Source organism: Glycine max, chromosome 9 (genome assembly GCF_000004515.6).
Source record: "Glycine max cultivar Williams 82 chromosome 9, Glycine_max_v4.0, whole genome shotgun sequence".
NCBI lineage: Eukaryota > Viridiplantae > Streptophyta > Magnoliopsida > Fabales > Fabaceae > Glycine > Glycine max.
The window spans coordinates 1,566,969-1,583,749 of NC_038245.2; the positions used below are offsets into that span (position 1 = coordinate 1,566,969).

Genomic DNA, 16,781 nt, shown 5'->3' on the forward strand with positions numbered 1-16,781 from the left:
CAGAAATTGATGGCCTGTTATGTTACTGTAGCTTAGCTTCTTCGCTTCAGAACCACGTTCAGTCCAAAACACCACACCAATTCAGTGACACATATCACAGTAGTACCCATCGATCAGAACATGACCATCATGCACCAAGAACAACACAACAACATATTCGTATTCATTCATAATAAATAATAATGGTCACTTTCTCTATTGCCCTAACTATGTTTCTTAATTTCTTTTCTTCCCACCCTCTCAAACCCCTATAAATGTATAGTACAGTGTCATCATAATATGGGGAGAAGAAAACAACTACTGAATGAATGCCCCATTTCATGGACAAATTTTAGTGCAATGAATTTGTGATGCCCAATGGAGACTCGCCACCCATGCAGTGAAAAGTTAAAATGTTCAGTCACTTTACAGCAAAATTACAGCTATTGCCGGGGAAGCTATCCACAAGTACATGTTCTTTTCTTGGGAAATTAGTAGAACCTAATTTATTCGAATAAAATAGTAAATACTTTTTTTTATTTAATTATAAATAGTCAGTAGAATAAGATACATTAATTGTTGTTAATTTGTTGATATCTTAATTCAATTCTTATAGATATTGGGTGGATAGTTTAAATTTATTTGTTAAAAAAATGTTTATTTTAGTAAAATAAGTATTTTTCTTTTGTGTTTTTAGTATATTCGCCTAAAATTATTTTCATTTAAATTTTTTTTTTACTTATTTCAAGAATCAAATTCTCTCTATTTCTTTAAAAATGCATATATGAAAATTATTTATTTTAAAATTATTTTTTTATGTTTAAACAAATTCATCCCTTTTTCTCTCTCGGTAGATTATATCTATTACTCCTTCTATTTTAAAATAATTAAGTGTCACCTATGAAGATTTTTTTTCTCAAAATAAGTATTATATTAATTTTTTAATATAATATTAGTTATTTAAAAACAACTTTTTTTACTGATACTCTCACTAAATATCACTTTAACTCATTTTAATTTTTTAATATAACATTAATAATAAGATTAATTTTGTAAGTGTTATACTAGTAGTGTTAATAAAATATGTCTTATACTTAATATTCAAGAACACAGCTCTCATCTATCAAACACATGTTTTTATTTCTGCATTTATTTTATTATATTTGCAACTTTCCTTTACAGTTTTCTTTCCTATTGAATATGAAATAATTTAATTCATGAAAGATCATAAAAGATAGTTTAGTTCATGAAAGATCATAAATTATGAAATAATCATTGAAAGGATAAAAATTACGATAATTTAATTATGTCATCAGGTTAAATTTATTATATTTTTTATCAATAAATATTAGTTCATTAAAATATTATTTTTTTGTTAACAAAAATAATAAAATTTGTGATTTTTTTTATTTATTTTAACCATTCGATGTATCTTATATCTCAAATCCACTTTCACCTATTGTACACACATGGTCTGATCATGTTAGGGATGGTGTTGGGGGATTAGCCACAGACTCGACTGAATTATTAACTCATGCAGTAATTTTTTTTTTTATAATTTTTATATATATACAGTACTTAATTTGATTTGATTTGATTCTAGTACATTGTTTTGGAGATATGATTATTAAACGTGCAATGTGCAAGGTTCACACAAGGGCCATGCAGTTTTTTTTGTTATTTTTTGGGGTAACTTAAAATTTTTCCCGCAACGTGCCTATCAAGAAATATAAAATAATTATAGTATTAGTAGTATTCATGGTCAGAGCCTGATTCAATTGAAGGCACCAACTCGGTATCGAAAAGAGAGTGGGTAAATGGGAATAGTCAGAAAACAACGTGAATCGAAATGGCAACATCTGAGGACCACGCAACATTGGAAGTTGGACTCTGAAGAAATCAAATAGGAACTCAAGAAAAAACGGGGCATGAAAAAAAAAAGAATAATTTTAATTTTTTCCCTAATATTTTTAATTAAAGCTTTACTTACTTATTAAATTAAAAAAAAATACAGACATTTTATATTCTCAAAACATTCTAATAAAATATATTTTTTTCTTTTATTGTGTTCTAATTATACCGATTAATATTTATCATTTTTAATGTATAAATTATTAAAAGAGTTAATAAAAGAAAATATAATACTATTATTAGGGGAAAAAACAAAAGGAAAGATTAGCAGAAAGGGTACGTTAGTAGCTTGTGTCAGGGTTATGAAAGTTAAGTTGGGGTAATCCGAAAAATGATGAAACAAGACTCTGACATGGGAGAGGGGTGGCATGAGGACAAAAAACGTAGGGCTAAGGCTGGACCTGAAGGTACTTACAATTTAATTTTTAATATATTTCACTGTGCATTGGGGATTGGGTTTCTTTTGGCTTTTAAAGGACAAAGGGCCACGACAACATCATGATGACAATAATAATCTTCTGAATCTGTTACCATGAGTTAATGTTTTGAAAGTGTCGCCAGTGGGGTTGGTTTCTGTGTCTCCCTCATAAAATAAAAACTGTCCTCCCAAATCCAAATGCCAACAGTGCTGCATTTGTTTTGTCTCCACTCATAAGCACCACCAACTCCTCCTGCCCCACCCCCTTCCTCTTCTTTCCCTTTCAGTTTCATTCACAATCTACAAATGTGGTCATCTTCATCTTCATCATCAACACAACTATTTCACCCACAATAAAATTAAATACATTTACTTATCCCACCGTCATTCCATAAATGAAATGATTTGTAAGAAGTTATGCTTATGAGGTGAAAGGTTTTTTTTTTTTTAACCTAGAGGTCTCGACCAAAAATTCCTTTAAGTAGTGAGATTTATTTATAGACTAACTTTTCTTAAGAGATGGTTTTTCACACACAAGAATCATAAATAGAATCCCTTGTCAATCATGCCACATTATATTACTAGTGTTTGAAGTGAGAGGTAAAAAAAAAGTCAAATATATTTGATAAAAATTATAATTTTATAAATCTAATAGTATTTTGTTCAAATATTAATAAGTATAACTGCCATTAATTAATGACGACATGTGACCAGAGCACAATTTACTGGTTACATAAGAAAGGAAGAGAAAATTTTCATTACGTAACTCAATTACAATACATAGATCAGTAAGATTTATTGATATATCGCTGTGATTATAAAATTTAAAAGAAAAAAAAACTGAAAATTTTCCTACATATATAATTCTTATAAGATTATATTATCAGTATTTTGATAATTTTTTCAATTTCAAAATTTCAATACATCCAACCTAATTCGGTATACGCTATATTGCTATAAACGCATAAATAAAAATCAGTGGGATATATCCCAAGCTTGTAAAACTATGATAATTATGAATATAGTTGTGATGTACTCTGCACGGTGTATAGACAGCTATTGGAACAGTGATATAATTAAATATATTTTCAAAAGACACTTTAAAAATAAAATAAGTAAAAAAAAATTACACTCGTATCTAATTATAAATTTAATGAATTTATCAATTTTTATAATAATTATTTGCTATCCATAAAAATTAAATACAATACTAAAAGTTTAGAACACACAAGAAGACTCGTTGGTTGTAACAATTATTTAAAAGTTACACTAACAATCATTTCTAGTTAATTAGTTGATAATGAAAATTTTGGCTGACAATACGTAAAAAGTTAATTCCTACAAATGATTGCCTATAAGGGATGAATAACGAGCAAAGAATCAAGTGTTGATCTGAGGCAGTTTCACTTTGACATGTGATCATGGCGATGAAGCAGATCGCGGGATCACAGGGAGCTTCTGCCATTGCTTCTTGCTTCTCGTCATGGTTCGTGAAACTCCGACACACTTGGCACAATCGTGTGCCTCAGCACATAATAAGAGATAAGCCTAGAGTGAGATCTAGAATATATGCAAACTTAACCTTAAATTGGATAATATCCATTAGAAAAAATAATAATTTGGATAAGCAAAAACCTAGCTAGCTAAGGTTTACAACAAAATTACTTAGTTGAACGAGGAAGGACAAGATGTCGGTTGCCTTAACGTGCTAATGAGGAAAAATGACAATAATATGAACAAACAAATAATCAATATAAATGTCACATGAGACGAAAAAATGGATGGAAAAGAAGAAAAGGGAGTCATTGAAAAGTTGACCTTAGAAAGCAATCAACATTTTGAACAGTGAAGCAATCTTGTCATCAGAAATTATATGGGACTAGTTGAGTTGGGTCTTATCATGTTTCCTCCACGTTTCTCCTACGTTCGACATTAGCCGCGGCTTCAACGTCAACATTATATTATATAGTTTGAAAATTAATTATTTAATTAAACCAGGTGCATGCGCATCTAGCTAAGCTAGCTTAGCTAGCTACTCCGTTCCCACCACCATAATTTGACTTATTGTTACTCCAATCCAATGTTAAATTCGTTTTACACATGCCAACAATTTGGAATTGGGTGACTTAACAAAAATGGGAGACCGACCAGATAAATTGCACTTATATGTTACTCTTTTTATCTTTATTTTTGGGTTACACTTTATGTTGATGTTGGAGTTAGTCACTTGTGTCATGCACCCCACTAATTAGTGGAATTAATTGCTGAGGACTTGTTGGCAAGAAAAATGAACCGTGGTGCACTGGCCCTAACATTTGTGATTGAGACTTGAGAGATTGTTGTTGTTTAAAGTTCCTAACAAGTAGTTTGTCACTCGGTGTTGTGATGGTGGTTTGTTGAGCTTCCTCAAGTCAACAATGGTAGAGGACTTTGAGTCTCAAATCAATGCAAGTTAGAGTGAGAAATGAGAAAAGAATAATGTATACCTCAACTAGGGTTTTCCCCAATACTGAGAAAGTTACATGATGTTTTTTTGGAGTTTCTATTATCCTGTGTATGGATGCAAGTTTGAGGGAAGATATTGGGCTTGCTTAGTATTGTTGAGCCGATGCCATTCTATGCTTTGGGCCATTATGGGTACTAGGTAAGTTGAGAACAAATTTCTTAATGAATAAAATAATTAATGAAAAATTAGGTGTTGATTATATGATTCTCCAATACTATCTTTTTATATAAAAATAAATTTATTACATCCTTGTGTCTATGAGAGAGAGATTTGTATTTTTGAGGATGACAAATAATTTTAATTATTATGAAATATTATTTAAATAATTATGATATATAATGACGGGATTTAAAAAAATGATGATGATGATGATATATCAACAATAAACTATTAAAAAATATAATTAAATCTTTTTTAAAAAATAAAATTTAATATTTTTATTATTATTTAAGAGTATATTCATACATTGAAAAGATTGTGGTAAAAGAAAAGGAAACCCCCCAAATAAGTTATTATTTTAGGTCCAATAAAACTAACATTACTAGAAAAGGTGAATAGGAAAACGAGACTCTTTTTTGACGCATAGGAAAACGAGACTTAAGGGAACATTATTATGAATAAGTATTATCAATGTAGTTTTGTTGTGATGATTTTAATGGATTCCTACCGTGATTTTCAATAAAGTATTTTTATTTTTTTAAAATTTTTAATCAGTATATTTAATTTTTAAATCTTTAATATTTATTATTTAATTTTGTATCGCTTACTGTGAACGAATATCTTAGATGAATTTGGTTAATTTTCTCTTATGCTCTGTAACTTGTTTATGCTGTAAAAATTGTGTAGTAATTATTGCTTATTAATTTATGATTTCTTATTGGGAATATGCAGGTCCTTTTCGGTAACATTATTGTGATAATTAACGATCAGGTAAATTGATTTTAATAATTGAAAAAATTCAAAGTATACATACACTTGAGTTTTGTTTTAGCTAGGGTATGCACTTGTTCATTTTTCATTACAACATAATTGATAGATTTTTTATGAATATATATTTTTATCAATAAATATTAATTATTAATGTTATTAGTTTTTGTTTTGCAGGCATATAAACATATATGTAATTAGATGTTGATGAATTAAAGAAATGGGAATAGTGTTTTAAATTACAAATCGCATTAATATATATATGATGCGATTGCAACATCTTGATTACATTACTGACTGCCACTAATTAACTGCAACTGCATTAGGCCATGAATATATACCACTTTGGCTGAAATTGGCTTGAAATGCATACAATCGCTTTTAAATTACAAATCACATTATATGATGCGATTTCAATATCGTGATTACATTAGTGACATGCTACTAATTAACAGCAACTGCATTACTGCATTAGGCCATGAATATATTCACTTCGGCTGTAATTGGCTTGAATTGCATGCAATCGCTTTTAAATTAAAAATCACATTATATGGTGCGATTTCAATATCTTGATTACATTGATGACATGCTACTAATTAACAGCAACTGCATTGGGCCATGAATATATATATATATATCACTTTGGCTGTAATTGGCTTGAAATGAATGCAATCGCTTTTAAATTACAAATCGCATTATATGATGCGATTTCAATATCTTGATTACATTAGTGACATGCTACTAATTAACAGCAACTGCATTAGGCCATGACTATATATATCACTTCAACTGCAATTGGCTTGCAATGCATGCTATCGCCACCAAAATCACAGTTTAAAATCTTAATTAGGAACAATATGTTTTAGTAAGACATTTTGAGAAAGTGACGTAAATAAAATTTTTCCATAGTTGATAAAAGAGAATAAAAATATTTCTCATGCATTCAAGATGTTTAAGAATGTTAATTTATAAATAAATAAGGAATAAAATTTTCTTGTAATAATTAACAGTAAAAGGTTGCCGACTGTTATTATTGGGTTACACTCAATTTACACACAAATCCAGTGATTTGGTAGGAAAAAGGGAGAAAGTTGCAAAAAACATGCTCATCACTAATAGATTATATATACTCAAACATGAGAAATGATTACCTTGACATGAAAAGTAGACAACCTAAGATCCACAACACATCGAGTCAAGGTCAAAATTGATAAGTTTAGACTAAAATCTACACATGGTTGGTATCTATATTTTTTTTATCGATCTGTAATTATTTTTTCTTACCATCTAACTAATCTCATAACTTCATGATGTTATGTGATACACTTGCATGTTCAAACATTAGAAGGTTCATATTTTTTTTATGGTTGTTTATATACTCAAATGTCGATTAAACAGTGCGATAATAATTATTGCAGGAGATTATGATGATCACTCCTCCACCTTTGTATTGCTGTCCTCATTTTAATGATGTGGTTCGACTAATAGTTAATACATAAGCATGCGTTTGTCGTTGTGTAATCCAGCTCGCTATGCATATACTTTGCACTAAATTGCTCACTTTCTACAATCTCTCTGGTGATTAATTTCTTGAATAAATTCCTTTGTCCTATAGACTCTCCACTCATATTATATGTCTTTTAAAATCTTTTAGATCATGTTAGTTTAATTTTGTTATGCACTATGACCTAGTGATGGGGAAAGAATAGTTTATACAAGATCTTAGATTCAAATGTTGTTATTGTATACTCATAAAAAATGTCCTCTTTTATTATTATCTCACTTAGCTACTTAAATAGATTTCACAGTTATATTTTAAACTTTTTTTAACAAGTTAAGATATTTTTGTCACAATAAACTGATAATTTATGTGATTAATAAATTTTTGAAGAACTTACATTACCTTAACGACAAATAGGATGACATAGAAGAAGTGTCATATAGTTATGAACCAAAGTATAGAAATACTATCAAGACTTGAGAGATTCATAATAATGAGGGGGAAAGTTTGAAACCCATATATGCATATTTTCAAAATTAAACAAAAACTCGCGCGTATTTTTTGTTTCCTTCCCCTTTAACACAGTCTATTCAAAAGTCTAGTTAAATAAAATACTTGTGCTCCGGTACACACGAAAAAAAAAATTGCAATTATGATTAGCCAAAGTTTTCCAAGCTGTAAGGCTGGAGAGACTTGACAGTCCCATTCAAACTTCAAAATATATGTGCAAATTGGTAAAATAATGCTATTTATGCGGTTGAAAGGTTTATGAACATATTTTCGATGCAACGAAGTTCTACGTAAATTTTCCACATTTCATCACGTACTGGCTTTAAACATGGGATTAGGCTAAAAATGTGAATGTCCTACTCAAACTTTAAAACTTACATGGAAAAAACTGTTTTGGACTTTTGCCATGATGTGTATTTTGGTCAAACAATGTTGGTATGGTTGAACGTTCTATGCACATTTTCAATTTATGCAACCGAGTTTGTAGTGAATATTCTTCCAAATTTCCTGGTGCTTATTCCATGCTTCAACTATAAAATTGGTGTGTTTTCTATATCTTAAATCTTAAAACTTGCTTTTTTTTTAATAAAAAAAACACTTAACTCACTTATCCTTGGGTTGTATTCGGCAACAATTTTTATGATAAATTTGGATGAAGTTCAAATTAACTACTTCAACATTTTGATGTGCTGTGTAGACATTATGGAATGCAACTTTTAAATAATGGCTACGATGGCCCCTCCCCCCAATACTTAAAAGAGTTATAAAGTAAACAATGTCACAATTCTTATGCAACTCTCAACACTGAAAAAATGATGTATGCACATGTTTGGTAATATTTAAAGTTTTAAAAAATATTCATTTTTTAAAGATTTATCCAGAAACTGATATAAAAGCCTAGCATCTCTTCAAAATAAGCTGAAACACATGCATTATATCACGTCAATTAATTTTTTCTTAGTATATCTATTGACACTTACGTTCAACTAATGACACAGAAACATTTCTCTTACTCTTATGAGTGTCTCCACAAGTCAATATACTAAAATTTTACCCTTTGTTTTCAAAAAGTAATCATTAATTACATAGAAAACAAAAACAATTGCCATTTGATTTATTCTGATTGATTATGGTTTACATGGCCTAGCTCGACGTAGCAAACACCGAATATTGGACTCTATTATCTATTTTCATCTCTTTCAAACTGCACCAAAGTGCCAAACAATCTCTCTATCAAAGATGCAATCTTTAACCATTTTGAAAAGAAACTAGTATTACTAGCCCAAACTCAAAAAATAAACCTTATGATCTTCATCCTTTGGGCTAGAACTTCAACAATAAGTCAATAAGCACTAATTAAAGCTCCCTTAATCACCAATTAAATAATTTAGGCTTCATGTATGTTTAATGAATAATGACACTAATTTTGGAAAAATAATTAACTTACTTTTTAAAAGCTTTAAAAAATCGAATATTTCTTTATAATAAGTTAAACCAAACACTTATCTCTTGTTAAGATTCATTGTTGATGAGTCACCTACTGTAGTAAAACAATCTTCAAAGAAACATATCAACCATGATTAAAGTGATAAAAAGAAAGGCTAATTCGATTGGTTAATAATTACATCCTTTTCTCAAGTTATTATATTAGTTGAATAAAACATTGATGATAATGTGAATAAGTAATTCTTTTCAATAACCAGTTGATAGTAAGGAAAAGTGGCGAGTATGGGACCAAAATTAAAAATCCAGAATTCTGTTACCTATCATTGTATTCTTTCCAACCAGTCAACCACAAGTAAATGTTTTCACTCCCAAATTCCTCCCCCCCCCCCCCCCCCCCCCCCCCCCTTTTTTCTTTTCTTTTTCTTTCCATAAAGAGAATCATCATGAAACAGATTCTTCACCTGAGGTTAAAGATATCCAAACGGGGAACAAACAAGAAATTCCATGATGTAAATGTTGCTACACCTCTTGATGTAAAGTGGACATAGTCACAAACTCTTCCTGCATCCTTTCAAAACTTAGTTGAGATTGAAAGTTGATGAACTTATTAGGTAGTCTATGATCTATCACAGTTTCATTCATTGAATGTAATCCTCATAGTAGTTGTCACTAATCACAGACACAAACCTCTCTAGCCATGGAAGTTGATGTAGATCCTTCATGGGGTCTACATAGGACTCTGTACTGCGAGGAGGAGATTGGTAAGGATTATGGTCACTGAGACTGAAACCCCCAGTTAGGAACCTTTGAATAAGAGCAAGCTGCGATCGTTCTTGGTCCGAGTATGCATCCACAATCATGGAGAGAGAATTGAATGTCTCCCATGCCCATTGTTCTGATTCTTGAAGAGAGTGCGCCACTGAGTCATCAGAGTTATCTTCATCCCAATATGCACACTGGCATGTTTGTTGCCCTTCTCGGTACTCCCCACCACATGAATAGCAAAACTCATGTCCACACCTGAAATGAAGACAAGAGAGTAGAAAACTATTAGAAAAGCTTAAGCTATAACGTAACTTAGATAAACATGTCATCATGCCCTTCCTAGTAAGGCTTTTTTTCTTTTCTTTTTTATTCCTCTAGGAACAGGTGTTTAAATCAATGTGACAGCTCATGTTCTAGTAATGAAATTCAACCAAGACTTTTAGACTGTTCAACAATCTATCATATCATCATTAACCTAAACCTACAACATATTATAGATCTAACAGCAATGTTGGCAACGCTAACAAATACATCAATAAAAAACTAACGTACTCTGGTGTCCCAAGGCTCCTCACTATGTGAAGGTATAGGAGAGGGTTATTGTTTGGCTGGTTACAGTTTTATTGTTGATCACCAGCCATTCTAACATCTCCAACTACCATCTTTCTTTGAATGAAGAGGACGCGAAAAAAAAGCCCATGGATTTAGGTTAATCATTACAAGCAAACAGGACACCCCACCGTCACAAGGCCAATGGGCTATGTTGAATGCAATGAGCTACACGCTGGCAGAAAAATCAAGACATATATATCCACCGGAAAGCCAAAGAGAGGTCCAACTGATCCACATTTGAGCTCAAAGCCCAATGTTTTCAAGGGTTTCTCCAAAGTTTTCATTTAACAGACATAGAGGTTCGGTCCTACAGGCAAGGATTGAGCATAATTTTAGTTATTTCATTCCTCCATTTTGGAATTTGAAATGTCCCTTTATTTATATTGGCATCTCACTACCTCTTATTAAACAGCATTTTAGATGATTGAAAATATTAATTTGATAACGAGAAATCAAGTGCTTAACAGGCATGAATACCAAGTGTTCTATGCTTCACTCTACTTCTTTCATTGCTGCAAGTACTTAACAGGCACAAATACTTAGTATTGGAATATTTTCCCCAATATTGGCCCACATAACTCCAGCATAGGAAGTTTTCAATATCTAACCATACTCTGATGCCTAGATACTTTCAAATCAATTGGTTTCATTTCAGCCAGTCTAAAAATGTTTGGGCTTGGAATCTTATCATATAACCATGATTCAACTTACAGTCCTCAGCCACTTGTCTGCAAGTCCCTTTGCTTAGCACTTTCTGTTTAGTAAGCGTAAAACAAAAAACTTACAACTTTAACACATAGCCCATTACAAACCCACATGTTACTTGTCCTACTCCAATAGAAATTCTAAAAATCAATATAACCCAAATAGCAGATAATCTCAGAACAGAACAATCCCTTCTACAAATTCATGGCAGAACTCAGTTTTGCTGTTCTAAAGCCTTCATTAGGATTTTCCAATTTTGGATCACAAAACTATATCCCAATATATACCATTTTAGCATCCAGTACCTACTAGTTACCTAGAGAAAATCAGTTTGAATCTTCAGCATCAGATCATAAGATTACATTGAATAGATTACAGAGCAATCTGAAACTAATACTGAGGTCTGAATTACACAGACACACATAGATTATTAATATAATTATGTTCAGGCCAAGTTATTCTATTTACTTTATCTCCCCTGAGCTCTGACATTATCTTTTAGTGGGATCATATCACCAGCCAATCTCTCTCTCCTGAGTCTAATATTTTCACTTAGACACTTGTCAGGGACGTTATCTAGTTGAAGGTAACAATAAATTTAAATTTCAAATGATCTAACACTCAACCTGAAATTTAATTAAGGCCTACAGAGTACAGACAATTTCATTTTACCTTTTTAGAGTATAGAAGTTCTTCACACATAATCGTAAAATGAAATGAGAAACCATGAACAAACAAGGAAGAAAACAGCCGAGCAAAAAAAAAAAAAACAAGGAAGAAAACAGAATGCAACAGTTTTAGATAAGCAGATCCCTCCCTCACTTCTTAACATGTAAATTTCTATAATATTTTGTTCCACTTTCTATATAATAGTTTGGCTGCATAATAAAATTCATAGTAGACCATGTAATAAAATAAATAGAAAAATAGTCAACACTTTTTGATATCTTACCAGCATGTCATGTGGTAGCAGCCTTGAGTAAGCTCAATCGTTCTACGACACTGCTGACAACGCTTCCACCTTTTATTCTGAGCAAGACGGTGAAAGGTAATGTCAGAAGCATCCCTCTCCTCTGGCAGATTCTGGTATTCTACACAACTCATAGAAGAATGCCAAGGAACCTTACAATCCACACAGATAAACCTCCGACAAACAGGACACTCGATACAAGAGTTGTCAGACTGACTAGATGAACAGTCCCTTGCTGATGAACATTCATGAGGATCAAGGAGAACAGAGCAATTTGGAAATGGACAATAAATTCTATCTGAACAGCCAATATTTGCTTCAGAAAGGGATTTCTCCAGAGATTCAAAGGAGGTGAATGGAAGAAAAGACCTGCACTCAGTTACAGATGTGCAATACTTGCATCCTGGTTGAGGGCATCTTATAGGGACTTGACAAGATTGTACTTTACCATCAGCATAGGCCCTCAAGCAATGTGAACAGAATGTGTGAGAACATTTTAAGGTAATCATAATTGGCACTGGCTTGTCATCACAGCAAATAGAACAGTTCTTAAGCAATCTCTCATCATTTACAGGGAAAGTAACAAGTCCAATAGCTACTTTGGCCAAATGCAGTGGCTGCTCAAGATCACTAGAAGGTATAAGCTTTAAAACAAAATCTTCAAAATTATTGGCAAGTTCAAGAATCCTTTCTCGCAGTGCCGTCAAAAGAGGCATCTCCAATTTTTTCCCAAATGTTATCTGTCAAAATAATCACGTTCAAATGAAAGGATAGTTAAAGTGACCAGGGAAATACCAACAAATACACATTAAAGAACTATTAGAGGTTAGTGGCACATGTCAAAGCAATGTCAATAATGTATTTTTAAAACAGAAATTTGAATGTAGGCTATCCGTTGATATTTAAATGGTAAACACAATCCTCCTAGTCCACAAAGCTTCCCCAACTACATTCAAGAAAAAGTCTTACACATGCATGAAAAATAGCAAAGTTATATCAGTTGTCGCCTGTTATAGAAAAAAGCAATTTTCTGTCAAATTGAATCAGTGTGCCTGCTATAAAGCAAACCTCTAACACTTTTATATATACAAACTAAAGAAACAAAAAGAAAAAGAACATCCAAACAAACAAAGATATTGAGATGTAAATAACAGCCATGTTAGGTACATTATGAAAATAGATATTAAGAAATGAAACACCATATGATGTTTGCGCAAACACAGCAATAGCACAAGGCTTGAAGTTTTGTTCTCTTTTATATTTCCACAACAGATATCCTCTTTTGGAAGCAATCCTATTTGAGGCATGGTCATACACTAAATATAGACACCTCTCATAGCGGAGATTCAAACCTTGGTTCATCAAGTTGTGGGGGGCTAGCTAGTAGCTATTTCTGCTAGACTCAACGCCCATTAGCATACACAACAATGCTTATCTCAGTGTCGATCCACAAAAAAAGGAAACATGAACAAAAAAGCATAACATGCCTGAACAATTGGAAAGAAAAGAATATAGCCAATATTTTAACAGACACACTCTAATTAGCTACAAATTTCATATAAGTGATTAATTATAGCTTCAAAGTGCTTGTCTAGGTCTTCATCAATTCATGTAAAGGACATAACCATATCATAATAAAACAAACAAATGTTAACATCCAACACTGAAATGCCAACCTGATCATGCAACAACTCAGAATCAGTGAAAGCAAAAACCCTGCGGATCTTTTTCTGCACAGCTTCCAGCAACCCATCCAAGAGTGCCAAATAGTCAACCACAGACTCCTCCGCATAAAAGTCAAGCTTTTTCTGCACCCTTATAGCAGGTAGACCTGAAGACCTTTCCATGAACACTCCAATCCCTGAAAACCCAGAACTTAAATTTTCGACCCCTGCCATTGACAACCCCTTAAAGAACATTTTCACTGAAAATTCATCAAGCTCATCCTTCAACCCTTTTTCCACAACAGGTTCCTCAGTCTCTTTCCACACTTCCTCATCTTCATCTCCACAACAACTGCAAAACTCATCTTCCTCTTCCTCTCTCCCAACATTAACACCTTGATCCCCCATTTTCCCAACAAAACACCCACAGAACTTCAATTAGCCATTACAACGATTGACAACACCCCAGCATGACCCATCAACGAATCGATCTAAAAAATTAATTTTTGGGGGAAATTACAGAATGTCATAACAAAATAAAATAACCCTTTTGGGGAGGCTGCTAAACCCAAAAGAAATCAAATTAAAAAAAAAAAAAAAAGGAGCGAGGTAGGGTATTGACTTTGATCCACGGTAGGTAACTAAACAACGAGAATAAGAGAAGAGAGAGAAAGGAAAAGGGTATCAAGTAGTAGTAAAAGAAAGAAGTGAAACTTCGAAATTCCACACTCCTTATCTGGTTGGAATTTGGTACTATTATTCTTCTTCTTTTGAGCAGTGATTCTCAACCACTGTCTCTGCAACAGAATAAAAACCCTAATAACCTAGAAGACGACAACTTCAGCAGCTTAACAACCCATCTTTACTCAGATAATTTATAATTAATAATTATTAATTAAATTACTAATTTGACAAATTGGCACTTCACCCCCAAACAGATACTGACAATTAATAAAAAAAAAAAAGTAACAAACAGAGAGAGCTTCGCCGTTTAAACAGGGATGTAAATTAAAAATTGAATACCGAAGAAATAAAATTTATTACAAATTTATCCATCAAATATATAAACTTAATTAATTAAGATTATTAACAAAATAATGCATCAATAACACGTTAGAAGTTTCTGATTTTATTATTATAATTATTTATTTCATGAAAAAATATATTTTTATTAATATCAATTAATTAGATTTATGTATTTTGTATTGATAAGTTGTATAATTAAAGGATAAAAAATTATTAAATTTAGGGATCTATTTATTATTAATATTATTTGTTATGTTAAGGTGAATATGAATTTCATAATATTTTTATTCTTATTATTAGGTAGACGAATTCTTTGATATTAATGGATGAAAGTTAATAATGAGTTAGATTTTTTTCACTTTGTATACATTGGATAAATTTTATTCTTTTATCAGTGATGAAATTGGTAGTATAATAAAAATGACTATTTATTTATTTAATTATTTTTGTCAAATAATATTTAAATGATTAAATAATAAATGAATGACTAGTGGCTCATCTGACGTGATCTATGCCTAGCTCACTGGTATTTGTCTTGCTTAATCACAGACGACAGAACCACTGCCTTACCTTCAACTATGTTCGCGGATTCGAATGCATACTAGATACTAGATTGAATTGGATTTAAGACGAAAATTTGTTCAATTCAATCATTTTTGTTTTATTATTTATTTAATAATCAGTTTAATTTTAAAATTTTATTTGAATTTGATTAAATTCTATCTAAGAGGAAAAAGAATCAAATAACTAGGAAAAATTAGCATGAAATTTAATTTTATACCAAGAATATAAAAAACATAGTGTTAAAAAATATTTTCATGACTATACATTGCTCATATAATTTTTTTCCATTCTCAATCACTTAAAAATTATCATTAATATAACTTTTAAAATAAAAAAATTAACAAATTTATCTTATATAATAAATTGTTACTAATAATATAAATTATTTTATATTATCAATACATAAAATATCTTTAAAAGAATACATATCAATGCTATTTTCTGATTCCTCACATACACAAATATTTGATAATCACATACATATATATATTTGGTAACTATTATAATTAGGATCTTTAGTTTCTCAGTTAAATCTCACCTCATATGATTGATTATAAAATTAATTCTTAATTTAAGATTTAATCATACTTAAAATTGATAATCTTTTTTATGATGTATTATATAATTCTATTTCCTCCCACATGTATAATACTTCATGTCAACTTGCATATAAGCATATTCTTATTAATAAAAAAATATAAGCATATTCTTATGTTAAAAAAAAAACTTGCATATTCTTATGCGTGAAATTCTCTTTTGATGCCAAAAACTTGCGCCAAACTTTCCGTGATGTTTTTTTTTTTTTTAGATTCTCTAGTGTCTAAATTCCTTTAGAATTGTTCATGTGAAAACAATGATTTGATAGTATGTAAATAATGTTATAATCCGTGTTAATTATGGAAATCCCTTTTCTTTTTCCATCTAAAAATATATAGTCCTAAATTAGGAGTATGAAGATATGATATACCAGCCCAATAAATTGACAAATACTCGTAAAATATAATAGATTTCATATAATGTGATATTAGAACTTTTTAGGATTTCTTATTTTAAAACTTTTTAATACATTGTGAGTTTTTATTGAAGATAACATGATTTCTCTAAATTAATCATTTGAATACTTGTATTCTCGTAATCTCAAACATCTTTAGAAGATTAAGCAATTCTATAATTTTGTCTCGAAATCTTTGCGAATAAAAACAGGATATCAATAAATACATAGTATCTATAGGGAAGTTTTTTTTTTTTTTTTGTATTAAAGGCTACATGGAGTTACC

At 30.9% G+C, this 16,781-nt stretch overlaps 1 protein-coding gene across 1 annotated transcript; it reads right to left on the minus strand.

Annotated features, from left to right (window-relative positions):
- Positions 1-9,747: 9,747 nt before the first annotated feature.
- On the minus strand, positions 9,748-14,491 carry RTRP3 (reverse transcriptase-like domain-containing RBR protein). Its single transcript, NM_001282135.1, is given in 3 exon segments — positions 9,748-10,218; positions 12,233-12,990; positions 13,927-14,491. Coding segments are annotated over 3 exon segments (1,536 nt in total). The 5' UTR covers positions 14,323-14,491; the 3' UTR covers positions 9,748-9,836.
- Positions 14,492-16,781: the final 2,290 nt, after the last annotated feature.